We start from the raw sequence: 27039 nt of genomic DNA, 5'->3' as shown, positions 1-27039 counted from the left end.
TCCCGATTGTGGCGGGTCAGTCGAAATACGTGGGGGACTGTCCTGTTGTGACACTGTCAGCACATTTGTTCAGACCTGTGAGAAGTTAGAAGATATGTACGGTCTTTAATTGGGGGGGAGGGGACTAGGCAGTGGCGCACGCAGGGGGGGTTTCTGGTTCTCCAGAAACCCCTCCCCTCCGCGAACCAACGGAACTGTACAGCAGCCGCGGCGCTGTCAAAGAAGCATCCGCGGCAGTGCTGTATTGTAGTATAATACAGCACTGCCGCGGATTCCTGCGTTTGCCACTGCTAGGGGCTGCGTAACACTTTGGGAGCACTGGCTATGGATTTAGCACACCTTTAGTGAGGCATGACCATGCTGGTTCTGGCACGCTGAATTTATTCCGATCTCTACAAGGTTGAGAGCTATGCTGATGCATGTGACACAAAGAAATGTAATTTGTTTATAGTGAACTTCATCATCATCGCCATTTATTTAAATAGCGCCACTGATTCCGCAGCGCTGTACACACACTCACATCAGTCCCTGCCCCATTGAAGCTTACAGTGTAAACTCCCCAATATACACACACACACACACACACACACAGAAAGACTAGGGTCAATTTTGATAGCAGCCAATTAACCTACCAGTATGTTTTTGGAGTGTGGGAGGAAACTGGAGCACCCGGAGGAAACCCACGTAAACACAGGGAGAACATACAAATTCCACACAGATAAGGCCATGGTCAGAAATTGAACTCATGACCCCTGTGCTGTGAGGCAGAAGTGCTAACCACTAGGCCACCGTGCTGCCCACACTTAAACGTAATATTGGTTCAGCCTAGTGGCAGCCTCCGCAATGTGTATGTGACAGATTCACTCTAATAAAGTACAATGGTAGACGTGGAAGATTTTTGTTTCTTGCAATACTAATTATTTTTCACAAAACAGAATATGGGACATAATGTCCCACATTCTGTTAATTGCTTATGAATTCCATCTATGTGGTTTACCTTAAAGTGTTGCAATCAATCAAAAATTGGCTCTACAAATATTATTGAGCACATTCAATTGAGAAAGCTGTACTATCCATTGCTGCAATGTGTAAACCCCATTGCCTGGCTTAACCAATATGGCCCATGATCGTGATTCGTAAAACAAGAAAACAATTTGACATGAATTGAAGTTGACATAGATTTTTATCAGTTCAGGTTCCAAATCAATTTCTGCCAGCAAACTGAGGCACATTTGCTCATAGTGGGTGATTTCTGTTGAACTGCCAAATGTTTCGGTTAAAACCAAGTTTCTGAGCAATAATTTGTATAAACAAATAACAAAATGGAATGAATACAATCAAGTTGACCTATTCACCTAAACACAGTTGGTGGTTCCATGTTGAGGTCTGCATCATTATACAGCCTACCAATTGCGCTCGGAGTCAGTGACATCACTTGGGCTCTGCCTGACTAATATTCATGAGGTCTGACTTATAATCTTGCCCAGAGCCATGACTAGGGTTGTGCGATAGGGGTGACCGCCCAGGACGCGACACTGAAGTGGGGAGCAGTTGATGAATATTTTAGGTTCATTTGGTTAAAATTGAGAGCTAGGATGGTGGCAATTTAGTTTCTCACCCCAGGTACTAATATTTGAAGTTACGGCTCAGATCTTACGAGCTCTAGTTCTTAGTGAACTGATCATGTGGCTATAGCCAATTACTTCAGTCTACAATGAGGCCTCCTCTTGCTGTTGGACAACTTTGAAAACAACTTTCTTTTTAACCATATAAAAAAAAACAAAAAAACATTTACAAATAGTTTTAAAGAGAAAATTAATTCACTGATGAATTAACTATTTTTTCCTCCCCCAAAAATGAGAAATATTTTTATGAAACCAACTGTGCGATATTCACTTGTCTCTTAAGCATACCTGCCAACTCTCCCAGAATGTCCGGGAGACTCCCGCATTTCGGGAGTCCGTGAGACTCACCCGAAATGCGGGAGTCTCCCGGACTCCCGATAGAGTATGACAATCACCCGCATCTGCCCACTTCCTAGTGAAGTGGGCAAAATTAGGTCCAAAACGCAGCAGGAATTACGGCATTTGGCCCCAGTGTAAAAAGTTGTGTTTGTGTCATTACGTCACAGGGGCGGGTCCAAAATCACACGATTTTGGAGCCCCGCCCACCTCCCACAGCAGGCTTCCGGAAGCCAACTTTAGAAAGTTGGTAAGTATGCTCCTAAGTCCTACCAGAGTCCTACTAACACATTCTAGTGATCTAGGTGAGGGAGGTTCTTGGCCCAATGCACACCTTCATGTATTTTTCATCCCCTACTTCCCCGATAACCTTATAAAATGATGTAAGTCATACTTGCCAACTTATGGCAAGTATGATCCAGGAGCCTGCCGGGGAAGGTGGGCGTGCAGGGGGCGGGGCTGCAAAAATTGCAACATTTTGGCGGTGAATTGCGCCGTTTTGGACCTAATTCTGCCCACTTCCTAGGGCAGATCCGGGAGATTGCCAAACTCTCCCGGTATTCCGTAAGACTCCCACGAAAAGCGGGAGTCGCCCGGACATTCCGGGAGAGTTGGCAAGTATGATGTAAGTAAACAGAGTCCATTTCAATCTGTGAGCATAAGTCAAGCATAAACCGGCCTCTTCATGTGCCTACTTGAACAGTACTATCCTATGTCAACATTAGATTTTCCCATTTACCAATGTAGATGTAATATAATGTACCAAAGAGCCAACAAAATTCTCCAATTCCCTATGCCTACTTTATCATGCAGGTTCCCCACTGTGCGTTACACAGAATATAGATAGTTTATGCCTCTTGGAGACTTTTCTTCCAATAGGATAAAGTACCTAAAAGGCTGTTCTTACTGGTTTATGTCACAACAGCTGTGTCTTTCTCTCTGCTCTGCTGTTTGCTACGAGGATCAAATTACATGTCTTTGTGTTCCCACTCCAACTGGCAGCCGTCCACATTCCTTTTCAGTACACAAGCTGCACCTCTTTCCATTATATGGAGGGGGGGAAACAATGTGTGCAGCTTAAGTTCCAGTCTTAAATTGAACCAGATCCTTTTATTACAAACAGTGTGCCGTTCAACAGTGCAGAATCGGGGCAGTTTAATAAGTAAGAAATAGAATGACCACAAAAATAAGAGGACCTGGCTATCTGGCTGTTGATGCCACCATTAGTGCCCTTGCTAAATACGTTGAAAGTCAAAGTTTTGGTACCATCTTTAAAACAGTGAAGTGGCATTTACTGTACTCCTCTAATTACAATAGAAACAAACGTAAGATTAAAGGGTTAATAAAAAAATCCAACTGCACTGTGGCAGTATTTTTTTTTTATGAATTTGCCACAGCAATCTAATCAATATGGTCACTGTTTGCAATGTCATTTTATCACAATTTCTTCCTTATGTACAAATGTGCTGAACATGTTAACGCTATACAAATATTTCAGGGCATACTTTCTTTCTTGTGGCAAAACATGAAAAATCACTAAGGTATTTGTGTAATATTATTAATAATAATAATAATAATAATAAAATATAATTTGTAGACGTCTGGCACCCTGCATGCTAGTATTCTAATCTGAATCAAAGTCACCGTTCAACTCTTTTTGCCAATATGCAATATATCATACTTGCCAACTCTCCCGGAATGTCTGGGAGACTCCCGCATTTCGGGTGAGTCTCACAGACTCCCGGGAGAGTATGGCAATCTCCCGGATCTCCCCACTTCCTAATGAAGTGGGCAGAATTAGGTCCAAAATGCCGCAATTCTCCAGGAATCGCAGCATTTGGCCACGCCCCCAGTGTAAAATGATTTTGCTGCATTACGTCAATATATTGCATACTTAACAACTTTCTGAAGTTGGCTTCCGGGAGCCTGCCATGGGAGGTGGGCGTGGCTTCAAAAATCGCATCATTTTGGTAAGTATGCAAAATATTGATCCAGTAATCATTGAAAATGCCCTATGTTTTAGATACTATTCCTAAACTTAATAGGTGTGGGGATAGGTAATTCATCCTAAAGCAAAGAGGTTAATCAATCAATTACAAACTTGATAAGATAGCTAGATGTGTATATACATGCACATATATTATATGCACACAAATATACATAAACACACACACACGCGTATGCATTTTATTAAAACTCATAATTATTCTCAAATCTGTTTGTCTGGTGTTTTATTGCAGTTTCTTTAGCATGGCATTTCCTCACAGTTCCTCCTTGTCTATAATCCTCCCGTTTCAGAGCTATTCTGGTACTTATCTCTCTGTAAAATACGCTTCCTTCCTGACCTTTGTTATATCCAGAATAAGCTAGGTACTTGGAAAAATGTGATAGCTTTTCATAGTGCAAACTATTCATTTAGTGGGGGGGGATTTCTCTGCTATGAAAGCAGACTTACAAGAGTAGAGAGGCCTTTGAGAACTGAACAACCACACAAGAGAAGCATCTTCTAGGTATTATTCTTCAAGATAACTTACATAGAATTCTATCAGACCCAGAAACACAAAGGCGCATTTGTGAGTTGTGCTTTGTCTAGCCGGAGGAGACGTTTTTTTTGCACTCTCTGCCTCCCAATGTGTGCTCTAGAAGAGCAGTATTTTGCTTTATTTAAGCCACTCCCTGTATTTCAGTGGATATTTTATTTTATTTTATTGACACATTATGCAGATAGTAACCAAGTTTTCTTACCTGTCTGGACTGAGCAGGCAAACCACTGGACTGCATTTGTCTCTGCATCTGGGAAGGTTGCATTAGTTGCCTGATCTGTTGCTGGAGAAATTGATTTTTGATGACTTGCTGAGGCTGCTGCACCGCTGGAGGTTGATGTTGTTGCTGTTGTTGTTGTTGCTGTTGCTGTTGCTGCTGCTGCTGAAGATAATGAATTAACGACCCAGGGTTAGGCGACAAGTTCATTTTCTGGCCAGAAGAATCAGGTGCAAAATGAGACAGTGGCTTGGTATTGTTAAAAGAAAACTGATCATGACCTACTGGGTTGTCGCCGACTATCCCAGTCTGCAAACCATTGGAAGGCTGCTGCATTATCATGTTCATGTTTTTTGGCTGATTAGTGGTCATTGACTTGAAGAGTGAATTCTGTAGACTGGGCTGGCTGCCTGTCGGAGCGAGGCTGGACATCAGAGTGTTCTGGGGACTAAATGGCTGCTGATGCAAGGCTGGGCTTGAAAGCTTCTCTGGCTGATAGGGTGGAGAAGGGCCAGCATTGGCAGGTGCCATGTTTGGAACCATGTTATTTTGGGGGCTTTTTATGGTGTTTGCCGGAATGTTGCTTGAGGTCATATTCTGCAACATGGAGTTCTGAGGACTGAAAGGTTGCTGGTTAAGAGCCGGACTTGCAATCTTCTCTGACACATAAGGTGGAGAAGGCCTGTTGGTTGGATTGCTGGTAGAAGATATGCTTGATAACAGAGTGTTCTGTGAGCCTTGAATGGTATTTCCCTGTAAACTGCCTGTGCTCATATTAGATACCATGATATTTTGTGGACTAAAAGGCTGCTGAGGAGAGGATCCAGGTCTGTAGGGTGGAGAGAGACCTGTAGGCGAAATTGTTGGCCAGTTAGGTGTCGGCACTTGCTGCTTGCCTGAAGATCCTTGTTTGCTTGCAGCCAGTTGTTTCAGCTGTTGTGCATGCCAGTTTGCACCAGGCATGCTAGCCATTGACACAGGTAACATAGACTGTGACTGACTCTTACTCTGAGCTGTGGGAATGGGTGACTGAACAGGCTTGTTTGATGGAGTAATAGAATAATTTGTTCCAGCAGACGAGGGTCTAATTTGAGGGGAACCAACATTGGCAGAACTGCAACCACCAGAGAAATCCTTGTTAGAGATATGGTTGTCCAAGTGAGATGATTGTGGTGGGGAAAGTTTGGGTGTTGTACTTAGGGTTGGTTGCGAATGATTCATGTCAGGTAAGATGATATCCAAATCATTTGGAGAAGGATCGGGCATTTTGGTTAACTCTTCCAAGAGGTCCTGTAGTTCTTGGTCCACAGAGTGTAAATTGTTGTTTTTTTCTTCATATGGTACCTTCTGACCCATATCTGTACTCTGCGATACAGAGAACGGGGAAGCCATACCTCTTCCATTCATATGATTATTTTCAAGAAGAACTTGATGACCACCGACCCCCAAGGATGAAGAGCTGTGATTGGTTGTGAATGGGGAGTGCTGCAAATCAGAACATGATACACTGGAGCTCGTGCTTTGTGTTTGGCCCATAGGAAGTGTAACATCATCGAGACAGAGTCGTTTGTTGTCACTTGAAAATATGATGTCATTAATGCCAGAAGACACAGGGGAACGGTCATCTTCCACCTTTCTCTTTATGGATCCTTGCAGCTGAAAAACAAGAATAGACACTATTATTATCTCTTAATCAAGACATGCAAGTGTCATTACACAAAATATCAGTTAAAAAAAAAAAAGATAGCACACAAGGAAGGTATTGTAAATATTTATACAAAATAGGTCATTCTCATAATGATATATACAAACTGGAACGGTTACCTACTCACTAAAATATATGAAAGAGACTGTCATCATCATCACCATTTATATAGCGCCACCAATTCCGCAGCGCTGTACAGAGAATATTTGTCATTCACATAGGTCCCTGACCCATTGGAGATTACAGTCTAAATTCCCTAACATACACAGAGACTAGGGTTAATTTTGTCAACAGCCACTTAACCTACTAGTACGTTTTTGGAGTGTGGGAGGAAACAGGAGCACCTGGAGGAAACCCACGCAAACACGGGAAGAACATACAAACTCCACACAGATAAGGCCATGGTCAGGAATCGAATTCATGACCCCAGAGCTGTGAAACAAAACCACTAAGACACCGTGATGGCCCCACTGTCTGTTATAAAACTGTATATCTCTTTACAGGACTGCAAGAAGATGCAGTGACAGAGGTCTCAGCTATTGGTATTCTGCATGTCTGCTACAGGCTTTGAACCCCCTGATATTGTAATATTGTGAGTATTGATATTACTTCTAAGCCTTTGAACTTGAAATGATCACTTCATACAAGGAAAGCAGTGTTAAATGAAAGCTCATCCCGCTTTCATTTGGTTCTATGTATTTACTATGATATATAAACTCCTATGCTTCGGACTGACACTTTGATGCTTCAGATATGGTCCTAAAACACCTCTTCAGTCACTTAAATGGGAGCCTAAAAAAACCCAGCTAAAATGCAAGAGCGTTTTGTTTTAGAAAATGTCAACTACAGGTTGTGGAAATTGGGAATGGTCTCATTTTCCATCCACCTGGACCTGTGGAAATAATTTAAAAAAACACCTAGGGGTATATTTACTAAACTGCGGGTTTGAAAAAGTGGAGATGTTGCCTACAGCAACCAATAAGAATCTCGCTATCATTTATTTAGTACATTCTACAAAATGACAACTAGAATCTGATTGGTTGCTATAGTCAACATCTCCACTTTTTCAAACCAGCACTTTAGTAAATATATCCCCTAGAGTGTAAAGATACAAAAAGTATCTGAATTGTCATAAAAAGTAAGAGTGATACTTCCCCTTTAACGATACTTCTATTAAGCAAACAAATAACATTTTTGTTTTAAAAGAAGAAAAGAAAACCTGTTTGCTCAAAGCGGAATATAACTGAACACAACATAGAATTCCAATCTATGTTAAGTGTTATTACAGCGTGTGCAGCCACTGGTTTAATAGCTCTGACATAGGTGTCAACTTGATTAATCTATCATTAACACCACTGCCTCACATAATGAGGAAAAATCTTTATAGCCCACAAGAAGCACAACAAACAAAGAAACCAAATAATCAAGATGTTAACAAGATACAAACAGGACAAAAGCAGTTAAAACAATAAGATGTGCAAGATTTGACAAGTAATACAGACTACACAGGAAGAAGGGTGGGTGATAAGTGCTATTCAATTGCAAAATAACTCCTAAATACAAAAAGGATAACCAGATAACAAATACCCCATTCTATATCATTTTAATGTTTTAAAGAGATATAAACTTTAAAAGCATATACCCAATAGCTACTTTGCATGGCTAAAATATGGCACGAAAAAGTCTTATTTTTGTTTTTTTATGGGATCTATAGTCACAACAGTTCTACAAAACAATAGTTAATTACTGTGATCACCATGAACTGATTGTGTTGGCTATAGCACAAGGGGCCTGATTCATTAAGGATCTTAACTTGAGAAACTTCTTATTTCAGTCTCCTGGACAAAACCATGTTACAATGCAAGGGGTGCAAATTAGTATTCTGTTTTGCACATAAGTTACATACTGACTGTTTTTTCATGTAGCACACAAATATCAACTTTAAATTTCAGTATACAAATAAGCTATCAAGTATTTGTGTGCTACATGAAAAAACAGTCAGTATGTAACTTATGTGCAAAACAGAATACTAATTTGCACCCCTTGCATTGTAACATGGTTTTGTCCAGGAGACTCTGAAATAAGAAGTTTCTCAAGTTAAGATCCTTAATGAATCAGGCCTAAGGTGCCTGAGACAGGCTAAATATCATAACGTAGACTAGCTGCTGTAGAAGTGAGGTGGTTTGGACAATCTTACACCAATGTCCAACCAGTGAATTCTGTGCGACATTCGTCAGGTACCAGGATCACAGTGTCTCTTGGGTTGTCTCTTTTCGTTATATCATTTGTGTTTCAAAAGAAAAAGAAAACATACCCATACCGTACCATGCGCGAGAATTAAGGGAAATATGAATTCTAAGGGGTATTGCACTCACTTGTGCAAAAAAAAAAAAGGGTTTTGGACATTTATTATACCGATGTCCTTTGGTATGTGTGATTCCACTTGTATACAGGGAATAACTTATCAGAGAAAAATACAGATGAAATTTAAATTTGATATACAAATTAATTTTATTGTCTGAAATCCAAATGTTTAATATATTTAAAAAGTTAGAAATACAACAGATTCTTCATCAAATTATTTCAGATATAAAACATATAAACGAATAAGACACATTTCGCAGACCCCTGTCTGCTTCTTCAAGTAAGTTACTTCTTCAGACTGGAATAAGATTTTTCTAATCTACATAAACCACAGAATTAAGGTTGTAGGCTTATCTGAGTGCGTTCTCTGTGCAGCGCTGCGGAATTAGTGGCGCTATATACATAGAAGATGATGATGATGATGATCTCTTCCTGGCTGCTATTCTAACCCTATACATCTTGTCCTTTGGTGCTTGTTACGTTTCTGTTCTATTTGTAGAAATAAGGTGGGCCTGCGCAAACTGTTTCCAAACACCATAAACCAGAGAGAAAAACACTGTAACACGGATGATGACATAGTGACCTATATTTAAAATCATGCAACAAGCATGTCCGTGTTTAAAGAGTTAACAGACACCCATATTTCTTCTGAATAGGTTATTATAACTGACCCTATACTTGCATCCCACCATTAAGTGAACCATCCTGATTGAAAGAAGCCATTGCAATTTAAACTAGCGGAAGGTAATGCTATTTTTCAGGAGTTTCACATATGGCCCTCTAGGTCAATGATCTAGGCAACTACATTGTAGAGACTGTGCAAAGTTTTAAATATCATGGAGTTAATGGACTTGCTAACTGCATATATATGAAAGAGCTACGGATATCGAGCCGGATTCATTAAGGATTTTAAATTAAGAAGTTTCTTATTTAAGTCTCCTGGACAAAACCATATTACAATGCAAGGGGTGCAAATTAGTTTTCTGTTTTGCACATAAGTTAAATACTGACTGTTTTTTCATGTACCACACAAATACTTGATAGCATATTTGTACACTGAAATTCAAAGTTGATATTTGTGTGCTACATGAAAAAACAGTTAGTATTTAACTTATGTGCAAAACAGAAAACTAATTTGCACCCCTAGCATTGTAACATGGTTTTGTCCGGGAGACTTATTTAAGAAACTTCTTAATTTAAGTTCCTTAATGAATCAGGCCCAACATTCTAAAATAAGTAATTAATCATTTCATGAGCCTATTACATCTTAAGATATCTGAGATAAGTTTTTTATTATATGAAATACATTTTTCCTACTGTACATGACATTTTCTATATGCATGGTCACTGAAGAACATTGCACAGTGCTTTCTGAAGCTAAAACACACAATCAGTACAAGTTACACTACCGAAGCAACATTATTTGCTGGTCATTCTAGTCGCTGGCCATAAAAGAACATTATCTAATGATCAATTGCCGTGCTCGGGTTGTGCAAATCCCTGTGTTCAATGCCAGAACCACCAGAAAGTTAGCCTAAGGGCCACCTGTTGTCCACCTCTGACTTCCTTCAGAACTGTTCGGGAAGCAACAAAGAAAACATGACACAACAGAGTGCAATGTATTCACCAAGGAATTGCCAGGACCTACATTTGTATACACACTGCTACATAATAGTATGTTGTGTTATCTTCATATTTTGTTTCTAAGATGATCAGAATATTCCCTGAGGCTCTGTAAATCCCAATAGCTTTGTACAAGTACTGATGCTCTACAAAGTATACACTCTGAAGGCAAAAGCTAGCAATTCCTTAGTAAATATACATGCTATATGCCGATGGCAGGAGATTTTAAGCAAAGCCGCAGTAATACCTAAGCCCTCTCTCTCTGTCACAGAGACTACAATTCTTAGGAGTGATGAGGTCCTCATCCATTTTAATAGCCCCCCTACCGTTATTCTTTTGTCTATTCTCAGCAGACGTTCTATTTTAGCATTACATAGCTTATCGCCTCCTTTACAACGTGTCCCATATGCCTCAATTCAGAAGCAAAAGAAAAAAAGAAAAGAGAGAAATCTTGACCTCAATAGGGGATATTTTTGTGGTCGGCTTCAATTTGTTTTTGCGGAGCGTACCTAAATGAGGGCTCTGTATATGGTGTGGATAAAAAACAAGACTATTATCTGTCAGAAAATGTAAAGAACCATTTTGCGACAAGGGGTGCTTAAATTTGTTTAGGAAACCTATCATTGAAATAATTGCAATAATGGCGTTATTCTAGAGATGAGCAAAATTCTTAAAACTTTTCTGTAGAAAATTGGCGCATTTGGCATGTTTTACCAGCGGAATTTGGCCTTAAGTGTCCCCAGTCCTACCCCATCCACACAACATATACAAGTTCTATAAAATTCAACTTTACAAATGCAGAGGCAGATTCAATTCAAAGTGAGCTGCCGCTGAAGAACGGCTCGATGTTCAGATGCGCGTATACATATTACACTAAAGAATCTCCGCTCATTTTACTGCATACGACTATTGGACACGAGGTAAAATGAGCAGAGATTCCATCCTGAACATCAAGGTGAGATGTCTCCGCGTGGACTGCTCTGGGGACACATTGCTTTAAATTGAATCTCACCCACAGTGTAAAATGCAAAACCACGCAATGGCGAAGCTAAAGCAGGAGACAAAGACTGAATCACCATAACTTTGCACCTCTGCTCCCCCACAAAAATTCAATTTGCATGAACTTTCACAGCATCTTTACTCATCTCTAAGTTCTTCCTATCTTACTAACTTTCCTGGAGTAGCTTATAGTAGTGGGAGACACTGAACTTACCTTTGAGATTGAACCCACTGCACATCTGAGTCCAGGCTGTAAAGTTCAGAATTCCTGGACCTCAGCTTCCACAACCTCCCCTGCACCCTACGACTGATTTATGTGTTGTTCTATGATAGCACATTATAATCTGAGACATCACAGTATACACCATTATAATGGTATCGGTGGAAGAAGAGCCTGGGAAGGCCAGGACTCCAGAACATCAAGAGATGTAGGTAGAACAGCTCGAGCAATGCTCAGTGTTCAGCACTAGCTGTCAGCACAGGATCACAGTTATAAAAAGGTAAATATTGGTACTGTATGCTTTATACGATGATCTAGAACGGGGAGTGATTACCTGTGTTAAAATATTGCAATAAACAGTAACACTTTTTTTTTTTTATTATTTAAATGATTCTAAACCATAAAACCATTATAGCGTCATATTTCACTTCATCCATGAGTCAGAAACATTATAAGGCTGTAAGGTTCATATCCATCAACTCGTGACTTTACAAATCACTCAGATGGTGAGACTGCAGAGCACATGACAGAAGCTCTGCTCCTTCAGGGGGTTTTAAAAGACCGATATAGAATACAAAGCGGAGTTTATTTGCTCTTTACTAAATAAAACCATGAACTCATGCCGTGGAGTCTAAAAAAAGGAACAGCCTGAAACAAAAACACTACAAATAAAAGAGTAATTTCATAGGAAACACCCCGGCATCAGAATTACTTATTCATAACAGAGCTTTTGTGCGGAGAACATTGCCTGGATAACACACTGTGGCCTTGATAAAAGCATTGTAAAAGAAGGAACAGTGGGGTTTAATATGCAATTAATTAGCAAACATAGTCATTCTAAGCACAGATTATTATTATTTCTGCTGTATGGCTGAACTGAACCAGCAACAACACATCCCATATCAAAACACAAAATATTACAACCTTTTAATTCATAACTTAAAGACTAGATCATACAGTGCAACATTAATACTGTCATAATCGCATGAAAACTATATTATTATTGTCAGAGATAAGTTACGGCATTAGATGGAGGGATATCACCCTTGATTATGTTTAGTGCCCTGATGTAGTCTTCTACTTTCCACTGAAATCAGGCCCATATTGTCCACTACCATATACCCCAACATTCCTGAAAGGAAGAACAACTGGGCTATATACTGGACCATGTCCCTGGCTCCACCTACATCATGGCCTAATCCTCCAATAACATGCCCATTACCTGTGAGGCCACGCCTCTTCCCAGGCAGGCCACCCTCTAATTGGCCACTAGAAACTGTGACTGCCTTGTGAACACTAAGGGGCAAGGCACTAGGTTCTAAACCTTTTTTCCCAATGGACCCAAATTATCTGTGTTAATCAACATTGTGTCTTATTGTTCAATTTGTTTTATGAAGCTACATAACTTCCTTTAATTACATTAGTGTAGTGTAGTTTACATATTCAACATCAGCAAGAAAATAAAGATATGTACAAGATAATATCAAAATCAACTAATCAATAGTTAAACAGCTACTAGAACGCAATTAATTGGCAAAGAAAGGGCCATGGGGATCCACACTACAGCATCCCCCATAATCTCAATTTTCACAGGTCACTGCCAGTTTCCAGTGATTAATCTAGTTTGAGGCCTGACACTGAAAATAAGCCCAAAGGCAGACTGTATTGCTGGAAACGTCTTAGCTATATCGATGTGTGCATTGGCTACAGTGTAATGTATGTAGGCCAGCAATGCAGAGGTGACACAAACTGGGATTAGGACTGGTAGGAAAAAAATCAAATATTTAGGACCTGGAAACAGTACTGTGCTTGGGGCTCTATTAAGTATTGTATCTATGCATAACATTAGGCTAGGTACACACTAAAGAAAATTTCCCCCGATGCGATATCGTTACCGATTTTACCAATGATCGAAAGTCCCGATCAGCATGCATTGCCTATTCATGTGTACACACTATACATGTTTTACAAGATTTGCTTTCAGATCTGTGATCTTCATCTGTCATAATCATCGGCTGAAAGGATTGTAACTCTGTAAACTCTATGGAGATCTGCCTACACTGCTTGTCATGAGCGCATACACACTGCAGAATAGGCACAACATCGATCCATCGTTTATATAGATTTTTAGACTTTTTATGAAATCAAAAAATACAATGTACTTTGGAATGATAAAACATGATCGTTGGAGCGTACACACTAATGCGATATAGGACCTAATGGTTGTTTATTATGTGATTGACATGATATTTGGGTGAAAGCCTGTAGTGTGTACTCAGCCTTATACTACAGGGTAACTGATCATATACTGTGTTTTATGCAAAACAACCATTAAACCCCAGAATGCCCTACAGCAGTGGTAATCAACACGTATTAGCTTGGACCCCAACTGCCTGTGTACCATTGTTGTGGGACCCCCAAAAAATTCATTATTTAACACTGTATACTTTAAAGTACTTTAAAGTATACAGTTAAAATGAATATGCAACAAAAATATAATGAGATATAATTAAATAAAATAGAACAAAAATGTAGATGAATACTAAAAATGAATAAAACAGTAATGAAATAATAGTGGTATGAAGGAGTTCTGCAATAAGTCAAACAGTGATAGTTGTTGTGAAATAAAGGGGCACATTTAACAACCACCGCATTAAATGAAATAGAGTTTTCAATCCTTATCACAGGATTGAACTATATATCATATTTATGAAAAAAAAAAAACCAGTTCCGATAAACTGCTGTTTCTGTGGAAAAAAAAATACTTACCCCGTCGTCTTCGTAATGCGCTCGTGTCTGGATTTCTTCATCCCTTCTTCGTTCCTTCTCACAATGCCTGTGCGCATGCGCCAATCGAAATTCTTGGGCCTGCGCACAGGAACCCTCCAGTAGTCAGTGAGACGGGACAGCACAGCAGACTAGTTTGTGACAGGGAGGGATCACAAGATCCCTCCGAACATGCGCTGCACATAAATGAAAAGTGAAAAGACGACTTCATTTACGATGATGTACGCCAGCTTCAGGTGGCATACATTACCATAACAAGTTTCCGAAAAGATCTCTTTTTCGGGACTTGTTAGATTGCGTTAGGGAGCAGTCACCATACTATTTTACGGTGACTGCTCAGAAAAACTAAATAGAATGCAAAGCAGCAGATATCCACGATATCTGCTGAGATGCAACAATCATAACTTTGAAGGATCCTCCAAATTGCGGCTGAATCATGGTAAGTGTCCTTTGGGGAGATTACACTGGTTGATAAATAGGCCCCATAGTGTGAAGAGTGATATCAATGAAATAGTAATCAATAATCATGTGACTATATTTATATAGTCATTTATAGTCATAAAAACAGGTTGCAAAATGTTAATGGTAAGTCCACTAGGCAGGAGTGGTGGATTCCTTAGTGGGTTCAGTACAGGGGCAGGCAGGACCGGTGGGCATCTGCCCCCCGGGCCGGTCCCATAGTGGGCTACCTTGGGCTGGGTCACTGGACCACCTGCATTTTTTTCCTTTACAAAAGGCTGCTGAGTCAAGTCTTGCCCTCCCCTGGTTCCTCGAGGTTTACTAGGTGAAGGATGCCATGCTTGTAGAGTACACATTTTTTTGCTGACAACAGACATGCATATAAGTGAACCTGTGACTGTAACCATTTTAACCAAAGCTTTATAGCCAATACTGGTCCAATAATAGACTGGGCCTCAGCAGCCCTTATGGCAAATGTCAGTTGTCAGACCCGGGTCTGTGTGGAGCACTATCTAACACATTGTTCATCACTCTAACTGTTCCTGAACCACATGGACTAGAACACAAAACACATGACATACACCCTTTCTCATATCTCTGCCCTTATCGTGTATTTAATGTCTGTACATATGGACAGCGATACTTGGCACAGCATCTGGCCAATTTATCTGTAGCCTACATCATTTCACCACTACTTTATTCAAACGCAAGCAAGAAACCACATCTGGATGACCCCTTATTGTGCCACTGAGATCAACACAAGCTGGAGTCCCAGAATATATAAGGAATTCCGTTACTGCACTTTGTTGTGACAGATCTCTATTATATGACAAGTTGCAGAGCGTTGTCGCATTGTGTTTAGAGCATTAATTGCTGCACGTCTGAGGATTTAATGCGCCCTCCTTTGAACTAAATATTCTTCTAGTGAGTAAAAAAAAAAGAGGAGTTTTATTTCCAGTGATTTATTCCAGAAACATGCCGAGTTTCTGACCTTTGTTTGTGGCTAATATCAGTAGAGAGCATTAATCTTGGTAAGCCTTCTTTGCTAACAGCAGGGCATGAAAATAAAACAGCTCTGCATATGGCAGAATAAACATATACTGTATTACATTTAAAGAAGCTCAAGATCATTTCAAGGTTGGCTCCCTACAAGTCCCGGGCGCTGTGAATGACTGAGAATACAACTTGAAATTACAACAACATAATTATAATATAGAAACATATAGATTTATCATTACAAATAACAAAGCAAGCACACATAAGTAGCTGAGCATCTTATTCCTGAATTTAGGAATATATTTCATCATCATTTATTTAAATAGCGCTACTAATTTCACAGCACTGTACAGAGAACACACTCACCTCAGTCCCTGCTCCAAAAGAGCCACAGACAGAGAGAGACTAAGGTCAATATAATAGCAGCCAATTAACCTACTAGTATGTTTCTGGAAGGTGGGAGGAAACCGGAGCACCCGGAAGAAACCCACGCGATCATGGGGAGAACATACAAACTCCTCACAGATAAGGGCTTGGTCGGGAATCAAACTCATGACCCCAGTGCTGTGAGGCAGAAGTGCGAGTGGTAGGAGGGGTTTCCAGGTACTAGGAACCCCGCCCCCCCTCGGTTTGCCTATGCATGCTGCCCACTTTTATTTATGTAAATTTGTAATAAATCCTGGGATCCCCTCTAACAATGTCACCCATTGTATCCCAGCATAAACAACTTGGATATATCAACCTTATCTATATTGAGGTGTGTATTTCCGCAGCAGTTTAAACAGGTGTCTCACATCACCTCCCTGCTGTTAGAGGACCCTATTCCTTCCACTTGTTACCTCTTTTACCCTCCTTACATCTTAATACTCCTCCTTCCCATTCAGCACTCACCAACAAAAGGGAATAGCTTCCAGAAGAACAAGACATTCTTCTCCTAAAATAATGTGCTGCTGCGAACGTTCTGATGATATGATTGGGCGAAGGTTGTTGTATCCAAGTCAACTTCAGAACTGTATATATCCAGACAAGCAGCAGGTACATTGAATACAAAGGTGCTCTGACCCTAATGAAATGCACCTTAAAAACATTTAGGTCACTGCCCCAAATTGCTTACAATCTAAATAAGTAATGAGAGGCATAGGGCAACAAAGTCAGTGCAACAAGTGTTGGTCACATATATTACAAATCAGAAGCACCATATATGATGTAGGTAGTTCTCTATAGGATATCACTTTCACAAACATGCTACATAAAGGTGATAGCTAAACTATAAGCAGTGCCTTTTATCACCAATATAAAAAATAGTAACATCTGCCTTTCACCTTTAAACATGTAAATATGTAAAGGAGGCACAATGGTTTTCTGTCAATAACTACTACTACTATTACTGTAATTGAAATATGGCATATTTTGACTTTCATCAGGGTACATATGAATGTTATGGTAGTGACCAATCAAAACGACAAGGATAATTTGCATATAAATCCACCACCTCCAGCAGGCCCAGATCACATACATGGATTCTTAATACAGAATGCAATTAATAGCGTTTCTATTTTAGACACTTATTTACATATTAGAGGGCAGCGAGCTTCTACACTGCTCACAATATCTAATGTGCTGTGAATGTTAAAGAGAAATGGGAGCTTGTTAATGGCTGGTTTACTCTGATGTCCGTAGCTTGATTGTTTCAGAAACATTTCACTAGTCAGGTCAGCTAATTAAGAAAGTGTCCCTTCATTTGAATTTTCTACATAACGGTTATTTTCAGTTGGTCATTGGAAAGTTTGAGCCATAACCACATTAACTTGTTAAAAGAGACGGTGTAAAATAGATTACGTCCATACGACATTGAAAATGCGTGTAACGCAAGTTATATCAACCGCACTGTCTATGTACACATAGATACATATAAATTACAAGTTAACCCGTGCATGATACTCATGCATTCTAGTCAAATCAAGCTACTTAAGGTCTTAAAAAGGTTCTTGTCATGCATTTGGGCCTAGCCCAGGCCTCCTTAGGGGAAGAGCGTTACTTCCCGACGCAAGCGCCCTTTTTAATGTGTGTTCATGAGGTAAAATTACCTCACGAAAATGAGTTTGACCCCTCAACTCGTAAATTTAGCCTTTACTACCCCTCCCACGGGGGGAAGGGGAGATGATGGAAGTTAACTGACTTCACTATTCTAATTTTTTTGTCAAATAATGTCAGTATACCAAATTTCAGGTCAATTGGATGAGCCCTTTCTGAGAAAATAGTTTTTTCCACACACACACACTAACACACGCCGCTACACATGTGTGTTCATGAGGTAAAATTACCTCACGAAAATGAGTTCGAGCCCTCAACTCGTAAATTTAGCCTTTACTACCCCTCCCACGGGGGGGAAGATGGACGTTAACTGACTTCACTATTCCACATACACACACACTAACGCCGCTAGGCTTTTACTGTTATATATTAGATAATGCTAAGAATTTAGTAGGTCAGTGTATACCTCCGCCCAGCAGGTGGCGCTGCAGCTTGTTTGTTTTTTTTTCACACACAGACTAACACACGCCGCTAGGCTTTTATATTATAGATATATATATATATTATATATATATACATACATATACACACACACACACACACACACACATGTAAAAACGCAAATATGTACAGTCTCATTTAATACAACAGCTTACATGCTGTTAACTTACATTTTTTGAAGATGTCGCTGGGTACATAGCCATAGTCTAGACATTAAAAAAGTGCCAACAGTATGCTTCAATTAGAAGTTCAAACACAGCAGCATACGGATTGATGAAATAAGGGAATTTTAAACGCTTATTGCATCTTTCACCTTAAATCATTATATAAGAAAAAAAAAAAGGACAAACTGATTTACTAAGATTTCTGTTGGCGTACTCTAATTTTCACTCCTATTACTGTAAATACACAGTTCTCCTCCTCATTTCATCCCTCTAGCTATTCACTCCAGAGAGGGTTCTAGGAACACTGAATACCTCATAAGCATCTGCTGTGGCACACCAGCGGCTAATAGGAAGTCCCCAGCTGCCTCATAGAAAGCAGGATCCAGGGATGATAGCAATGTAAAGAGGCGTCCTAATTTAGGAGAAAACCAAAAACCCTCATAAAATCGGGGGAGGATTTGTCCAAGTGGAAGGACAAGTGACTCATTTTGTAAAAGAAAAAAAAATCAACCCTAACAGCAAAAATATATACACTAATGACACCTAAATAAATTCAATTCCAACAACTGCACAAATTTTGTTATTAGACACACCTATTTGAACAGTCCTCTTATTTGTTGTCCACTTCTAATCTCATCAAAAAATAGATTATTGTTAACCGGTTTGCTTAGGAAATGGGGCATGATTCACACTTGGGGAAATTCTAATAATTATGAAAGATATGGGAAATTTAGGTGGAAATTACTCGTTCTCTCTCTCTCTCTCTCTCGTCACTTTACCATTATTTAACAAAGCCTTCCACTTATTGAACAATGGAGAAAGTTTCTAAAATATAAAAACAATATTTGAACAGTGAAAACAGGTAACTCTCAAAATGTTACCCACCACCCAAAAATCGCTTTAAAACAGATATTGCTTTATGGACCAAACAAAACAAAACTAAAAGATATGAACTTAAAAAAAACCCAACAAAATAAAAAAAAACTAAAAAAAATTCAGAAATGCAGCATGATGTTCCAAAATGACAACACCAAAAATATAATTTTTAATATGATATGAGTTCTCTGCGGAACTAGTGGCGCTATATAAATAGCTGTTGATGCATGTGTGTGATCAAATCCTAAACAGCACATTAAGCTGTATTACAAATCACATGCAAATGGTTTCAGTATCTCCTTATTGACAGTTTGCAAACCTACCTTGAGGCAAATTGATAAAAAGGCATTTTTTCACCTCTGGCGGACTTTAACGGATTGGCTTTACTTACCTTTCTACAGATTTAACTAAATGCATCACTTTGTAGCTTCCCTTTCTGAATTTCAACAATGTATCTATATAATCCTTAGATTGTACGCTCCTCTGAGCAGGGCCATCTCTCCTCCTGTTTCCACCACTTCTAACTCTGCTCTCCAGCTACTTAGCCCTCCTCCTCGAGGGTCCTCCACCCCACGTCCACTCTCGCTCCCTCCTCCCCCCTGGGGGTCTCCCTGTCTTCCGCGCCCTCCTTCTTGGGCCCCGTCGTTTGCGGATCCTCCCTCCCCCTTCCCCGCCCTCTCTAGCTGTGCATTGAGCTTACTGAGTTGCTGTGTTTACTGTACTGTGCTGTCTCCCATTGTATTGTAATTTTGTTTGTCTCTGTACGGCGCTGCGGACGCCTTGTGGCGCCTTATAAATAAATAATAATAATAATAATAATCAGTTTAATTTTCATTGTCTTGAGGTATGATGAAGTTGAACGCTGGATACTCTTGTAGAGAACACAACTGTTGTTGGATCTCAGGCAAACTACAACAAACAACTCTACCTGATGACACAAATATATGACTGAAATGCACAGAAGCCAGAAAGATACAGACATACTGTACAAGTTACAGAAAGGCATGTGAAGTGCATGTGTATGCCAGAATATTAAAGTCATCTGAAGGTGGGCACCTGAAAGCCTCAATTAGGTGCCACACTCTTTTATCCTTTGTTCATAGGAAGTTGCAATTATTGCATAATTGCTCTTGTTGGTCTGGTTGTGAGGATGGCTTGGAATTGTTATTAGCATTGTCTGGCGTATGAAGTTGGCATAAGTCTTGATTTGTATAGCAGGAATATCTGTCCAAAATATACTCCCCCCCCCCCCTCTTTTTGGTACAAAGATACTTCGGTTTAACAACTTCACCAAAACACACAACGTTCAAATGGTTCCCCTATACAACAAAAGAAACCACAGGAAGAAACTAGAAACAGGCTGTTCACTTACACTGAGACATTCAAAGAAACGTCTAAGCACAAAGATAAACAGATTTGCGGCTTTTCGACATTTAGCAGAGCCCAGGATATGAAAGGATATATACACTAGAGATTAAAGTTTTTACTAAGACAACCGTATTAGTGATGTTAAATGCTGGTTCCTTCTCTTCTAGACTTGTTTCCCAATTTTACAACTGAAAACTATTTGTAGGCTACAAGGCACAGTCAATAACGCCATACATTTCTGCAGTGCCAGTGTTGCTGAATGATATCTTCCATGATAGTCAGCTGGATGGGAAAAAAACATGCCCATCTTTGTTGTACTACAACATATACCATGTGCTAACACCGGGCTGTTCAACAAGTGGGCAGCAGTGACCCCTTGATGGTTCCGTACACATTACTGGATGATATCATTTCTTTCATATTTGGATTCATATTGTAGTAGGATGAGAGCTATAAGCATACTTGCCAACTCTCCCGGAATGTCCAGGAGACTCCCGGAATGTCCAGGAGACTCCCGAAATGTCTAGGAGACTCCCGGATTCTGGATGGGTTTCCCGGGAGTGTATGGCAATCTCCCGCATCTGCCCACTTCCTAGTGAAGTGGGCAGAATTAGGTCCAAAATGCCGCAATTCTCCGGGAATCGCGGCATTTGCCCCCCGTGACGTAATGATGCAAACTCGTCATTTTACATTAATTTATAACACGACAACAAGAAGCAAATACCCCTCCAAGGGTCATCACACAGTAGATCAGACCCCCTTCTCCCTCCCAAAACAGCCAAGATACCTTTTAACCACACTTGCCAACTTCAGGGGGGAGGGGCAAAATGCTGCATTTTTCGGGTCCCCACCCCCTGCCCCCCGAAGTTGGCAAGTGTGGTTAAAAGGTATCTTGGCTGTTTTGGGAGAGAGAAGGGGGTCTGATCTACTGTGTGATGACCCTTGGAGGGGTATTTGCTTCTTGTTGTCGTGTTATAAATGAATAACCACCCTAACAAAAAAAATCTAGGCTACACTGGGACTAATCAGTAGCGTACAAATCTCACTAGTACATAATTATGAATGAGCCCAAAGTAACAAAATAAACTTTTTTCAGCCTAATCCACTGACGACTCTTTCTATATATTGAGGATATGGCCAGAGTACAGAGCAATGCAGTAGATACAGCCTAAATTTATTTTTATTTCAGCTCTAAATGAGATTGATTAACCCATTTTAAACACCAGCTCTTCTAGCAAATGCAATAGTTGCCAGACCTGGGGGTAAATGTATGAACCTCCGGATTCTTCAACTCCGGCGAGTTCAGCGTCTTCAGCGCTTAAATTTAAAGCAGCGCTGCCTTGTAAAGGGAAGTCACCTTTTACAAGGCAGCGCCGCTTTAAATTTAAGCGCTGAAGACGCTGAACTCGCCGGAGCTGAAGAATCCGGAGGTTCATACATTTACCCCCTGGTGGCAGATGTTGATCTGAGTCTGACCCAGTGTCATGCTCTAATTCCTTCCCTGATAGTTATATTAAAAAGAAGAAAAACAAGGCTGCTCCCACAGTTTTCAATTTGGCCAAGGACAGGTATACTTTGCTAATCATGCTAGGATTGGTATTATAACCCTGATAGACTGAATTAATATCATACTTCTGCTGTCTCATTTATAAACAGCAACGCATTATAAATACACCAAAATAAAATAAAATAGATCACATCTGTATAATCAAACCTCTACCTCAAGAGCTTTCAACAATAATACAATAATACAGCATGAAATGTGCTGAGTAATGTAAGTTAAAAACAATTCTTCCCTTTAATTATTAAAAAAAAACCTCTTTATGACCTGCTCTGTCTTAAGTATTTCAGATGTCTCCCTGTGACATCAATTGTTCTGGGCACCAGTGGTCCATTTTGATATAGTGATTAGAGGGGGAGAAACGGCCTGCGGGCAGCATGGCTAAGGAGACTGGTTTCTGCACGACTATGGAAGATGGAGTGATAACTGTTAAGTAGAACATGTTGTAAATGTTATACATATGGATTTATTGACTCTCTATTCCCATCCTATCTCCCAGACTTACAATACTTAGAGTGGTGTCATTGTTAAAAAAATATTGAATGATTTCATGTGTTCTGTTGACTGCAGAAGATACTGAACTAGGATTAATAAAAATGCAATGTGACAATAGTCTCCCTTAGCTCTTAATTTTTCGGGACCTAAATTTTTCTGTTTTTGTTAACATTGTCAACAATTTGTACATTTTTCCCTCTTCTGGGTCAGTAATTAGGCCAGTAAATGATTTCAAATAAATTGCCTAACTAGTCAGGAAATTAGGCAAGGGTGGTAAAATGCAGAAGAATTAGATGACTTCAGCATAACATCATACATACATATTAGAGAAACACAATTAAGACAATTTAAAAAAAAAACAAAAAAACAATACCCCAATAATTAGCAAAATCTGCTGTATTTTATTCGTAGTCAGCATTATGATGACGGTACAGAGGGAGAAATTGATTTGGGAAAGTGAAAATGATATTTCAATGATCAATCTATCACAGTCATTCTCATCTACCACCCCCTGGAGATGGGAAGATATTTCTACAAGACATTGCAGACTTTGTAGCTGATCTAGATCTAGAGCAGCTAAGATAGTTCATCTTGAGGGATATCAATTGTGGTCTGATGACAAACGATCTCACTTTGTCAAGACTTTCTTGGCCAATGAACATTCTGGACCTCACACAAGTAGCTTACTCTGCTACCACTAAAAATGGTCACACACTGGATCTGGTCTTACAAACTGGGTCCAAAGTCTTTGACCTGTTGATAACTCCTGTCACTTGGTCAGACCTCATTCCATAACTTTCTCAATCAAGCTCCCCCGAATAGATCTTCACTCATGGAGATAACCAGATATTGTCCACAGACCCGACAGAAATCCAGGGTCTCTTAAAAAATCTGCACTATAAACTATCACCCCATTTGATAATTACGCTACCTTTACCACTGTCATGGATCTTGGTTAGACAACACTAGCAGTGAGTTAAAAAGGAGCAGCCATAGACTTGACTGGTACTGGAGAAGAACAAGTACGACAGAGGACAAGCTAAAGCTAATCAAGCTTGTGGCAGAATACCAATCTACAACCACTGTGACAATGTTAGAGTTCCTGACAAGTGAGATTATTGCAGCAGACTGACCAAATTAGCTCTTCTGTACTGTAGAAAGGTTTGTCTTTCTTCTAATCACGGTGTGATCTTTGCTTAGAAGTTATCAGCTATCTGGGATGGGATACCGACAATTCATCTGGTCTGTGTGTTGAGTGATCTTCTGGTGGAAAGAGACAGAAATGAATGCTCAGTCTTAATCCTCTTTGACCTCTCTACAGATTGTGATACAGTGGAACATGGGAATCTAATAGAGTGCATGAAGGATTTATGGAAACCGAGTGTGACGGTCCTCAGATGGTTAAAATCTTTTCTCCCTGGCATGTCACAAAGTGTCGTCAGTGGTACACCTACCTGCAAAAATTGCCCTACCCTATGGGGGTGCCACAGGGCTCTATCTTATTCCATGTTGTTTGTGATATACATGCTACCTCTGGGTGACAATCAGACGACATGTTATTGGTTATCAATGTTCTACAAATGATACACAACGCTACCTGTTTGCACCATTTATCAAGGACCCACTATCTCAATGGTCGCCAATTGGCTGAGCTTGAAACCTGAGGAGACAAATGTTCTACTAATTGGAGCTCACCATCTAAGAACTGGACTTATGCTCAGAGGTTCCAATCGACTAAACTGTGATTTTGTGCAAAATCTTTGCCTTGTCCTGGCTTGTGGCTTGAGCCTTAGACATCAGGTGTCAGCAGTGATTAAATCTTCATTTTTCTATTTGAGATACAGAGCCATGATAAAGTATTCCCCCCCCGGAGGATCTTCCTACACCGATACATGCCCTTTTGTCCTTGTGCCTTGACCATTAAAATGAACTTAATTTAGTATATTTTATATTTTCTACAAGACTTGTCCGAGAAAGAGGAACAGTTCTTGCAAATAAATCTTCTCCATTAGGTAATACAAGAGAATTAATCTACTTGTGGCAAGTTGGTCATGTACATGACCCTATAAAATCTTATAATCTTTGTGGAAATACATGTGTTTCAAAATATATCTGGTCTACTAAGAGAACAAGTCGTGTGTGCAGCTTTTTTAATTTTATAGCAGCTCTACTTTCTTCTATGTTTGTCTCTTTTTGAAAACAAGTCTTTTTTTTTGGCAGGGGGCGGGGGACGACGACAAATAAAGAACTGAATGATCATATATAAAGATTATTTAAACTCTAAGTTAACTTCAGTGCTAGTCCAAATTATTGTCATTTTCTGGCCATAACTCACACAGATTATTTGATTGTAATCAATTTAGTACAATTTTTAAGACACCTGACAAAAAGCTTTTAAGCTAAAAGTATAAAAGATAATAAATACAGTAATAATAATCATGAACAAAAAGGAAAATGAAACAGTTTCTTAGTACAAATGGACTTTATCGCCTCTGTAAAAAGTAATCTACTAGTGTTCAATATTTACCTTTTTACAACTCCATAATTTAAGACACTCAATGATATGTTATAACACTGCGCTCGGCCAACGACCGCCGCCTCTCCTCCACTCTTATCACCTCTTCCCACTCCAGAATCCAAGACTTCTCCTGTGCAGCCCCCCTTCACTGGAATGACCTCCCTCGTTCCATCCGTCTCTCTCCTACTCTGTGCTCCTTCAAACGTGCACTCAAAACTCACCTCCTCCTCAAAGCCTTCCAACCATCTACTTAACCCCCATCTCCTCCCTTCTCTCCTCTTGCCTCAACTGGCTCCTCTTGTGCCTGGTCTGTTTACCCTCCCTTAGGATGTAAGCTCGTATGGACAGGGCCCCCTCTCCTCCTGTCTCCATACCTGTTCTTCCGCTCCGTCTTTACTGCATATGACTGGCTGGAGTTTCTGAAGTATTGGTACTTTTTGTTCATTGTTCTGTATGGTTTCACCCTATATAGTCTACTGTTAGTACTGTGTGCGGCGCTGCGGATACCTTGTGGCGCCTAACAAATAAATGATAACAATAATAATAACACTGCAATTAAATACTGGGAGTCCATCAGGCGTGCTAATACTATTAATAACGGGACACTTTTTATTTTATTTTAAATGGACCTGAACATTAGCAAATTGCATTTGTTGCTGTATTGCATTAAGTATATTCAGTTTTTATATCATCACTCTCAATAGACATACAATCTGTTTCAATTGATTAGCATAAAATCACATATGCCTCCGTATTGAGGCAATAGTGTAGTCAATATTAGTCATGGTATATCATCATCAATATCATCATTTATTTATATAGCACTAGCAAATTCCGTAGCGCTTTACAATTGGGGACAAACATAGTAATAGACAATACTGATTAAGACAGACAGACAGAGAGGTAAGAGGGCCCTGCTCACAAGCTTACAATCTATGGGTCAATGGGAGTCGGACACATGTGGTTAAGTCTATATACTGCATTTCAGTCCATCCAGATTACAAAGGTAAAAAGTGATTAGTATGCTATATGATCCAGTCACACAGCATTGTTGGTCAGGCGGTAAGAGTGTTGTTGTCTTGTGTAAATTGTGTAAACGGTGGTAATAGGGTAACCTAGAGAGGTTAAGCGAGTGGTTGAGGAATATTATAAGCTTGCCTGAAGAGGTGGGTTTTCAGAGAACGCTTGGAGGTTTGTAGACCAGCAGAAAGTCTTATTGTGTGAGGGAGGGAATTCCATAGAGTGGGTGCAGCTTGAAAAAGTCCTGTAACCGGGAATGGGAGGATGTAATGAGAGTGGATGAGAGACGCAGATCTTGTGCAGAACAGAGTTGTCGAGTTGGGAGATATTTTGAGACAAGTGAGGAGATGTATGTTGGTGCAGGTTTGTTGATGGCCTTGTAGTGGTCAGCATTATATTTTATAGTAGGGGCTATATTATTCACATTAAAAAAAATGACCAATAACTATAGTAATCCAGGCGAGTCAGGAGTATTAGTTTTAGGAGTACTCTACTCTCCTGGGATAAGCAGAGACCTGAATTATTTTCAGTTTTTAATAATAAGACCACAGTGAACTAGTTCAAAATGAGGACCAGAAGATCTAAAATAATAATGATATATTACCATACATACTGATCTACCAAGGCA

The 27039-nt window shown here is 39.8% G+C and overlaps 1 protein-coding gene across 2 annotated transcripts in view; it reads right to left on the bottom strand.

The window, feature by feature from the left end:
• MAMLD1 (mastermind like domain containing 1) overlaps positions 1–27039 on the bottom strand; it is a 148275-nt gene that overhangs the window by 46557 nt on the left and 74679 nt on the right. For both annotated transcript variants that reach the window (XM_075184246.1, XM_075184247.1), the window contains exon 2: positions 4707–6377. In XM_075184246.1, coding sequence (XP_075040347.1) covers positions 4707–6377 — 1671 coding nt within the window. The remainder of the gene's footprint in view (positions 1–4706; positions 6378–27039) is intronic.

Source organism: Mixophyes fleayi, chromosome 9 (assembly GCF_038048845.1).
Source record: "Mixophyes fleayi isolate aMixFle1 chromosome 9, aMixFle1.hap1, whole genome shotgun sequence".
In the NCBI taxonomy this organism is placed as follows: domain Eukaryota; kingdom Metazoa; phylum Chordata; class Amphibia; order Anura; family Limnodynastidae; genus Mixophyes; species Mixophyes fleayi.
This window is presented reverse-complemented; position numbering and strand designations above follow the sequence as displayed.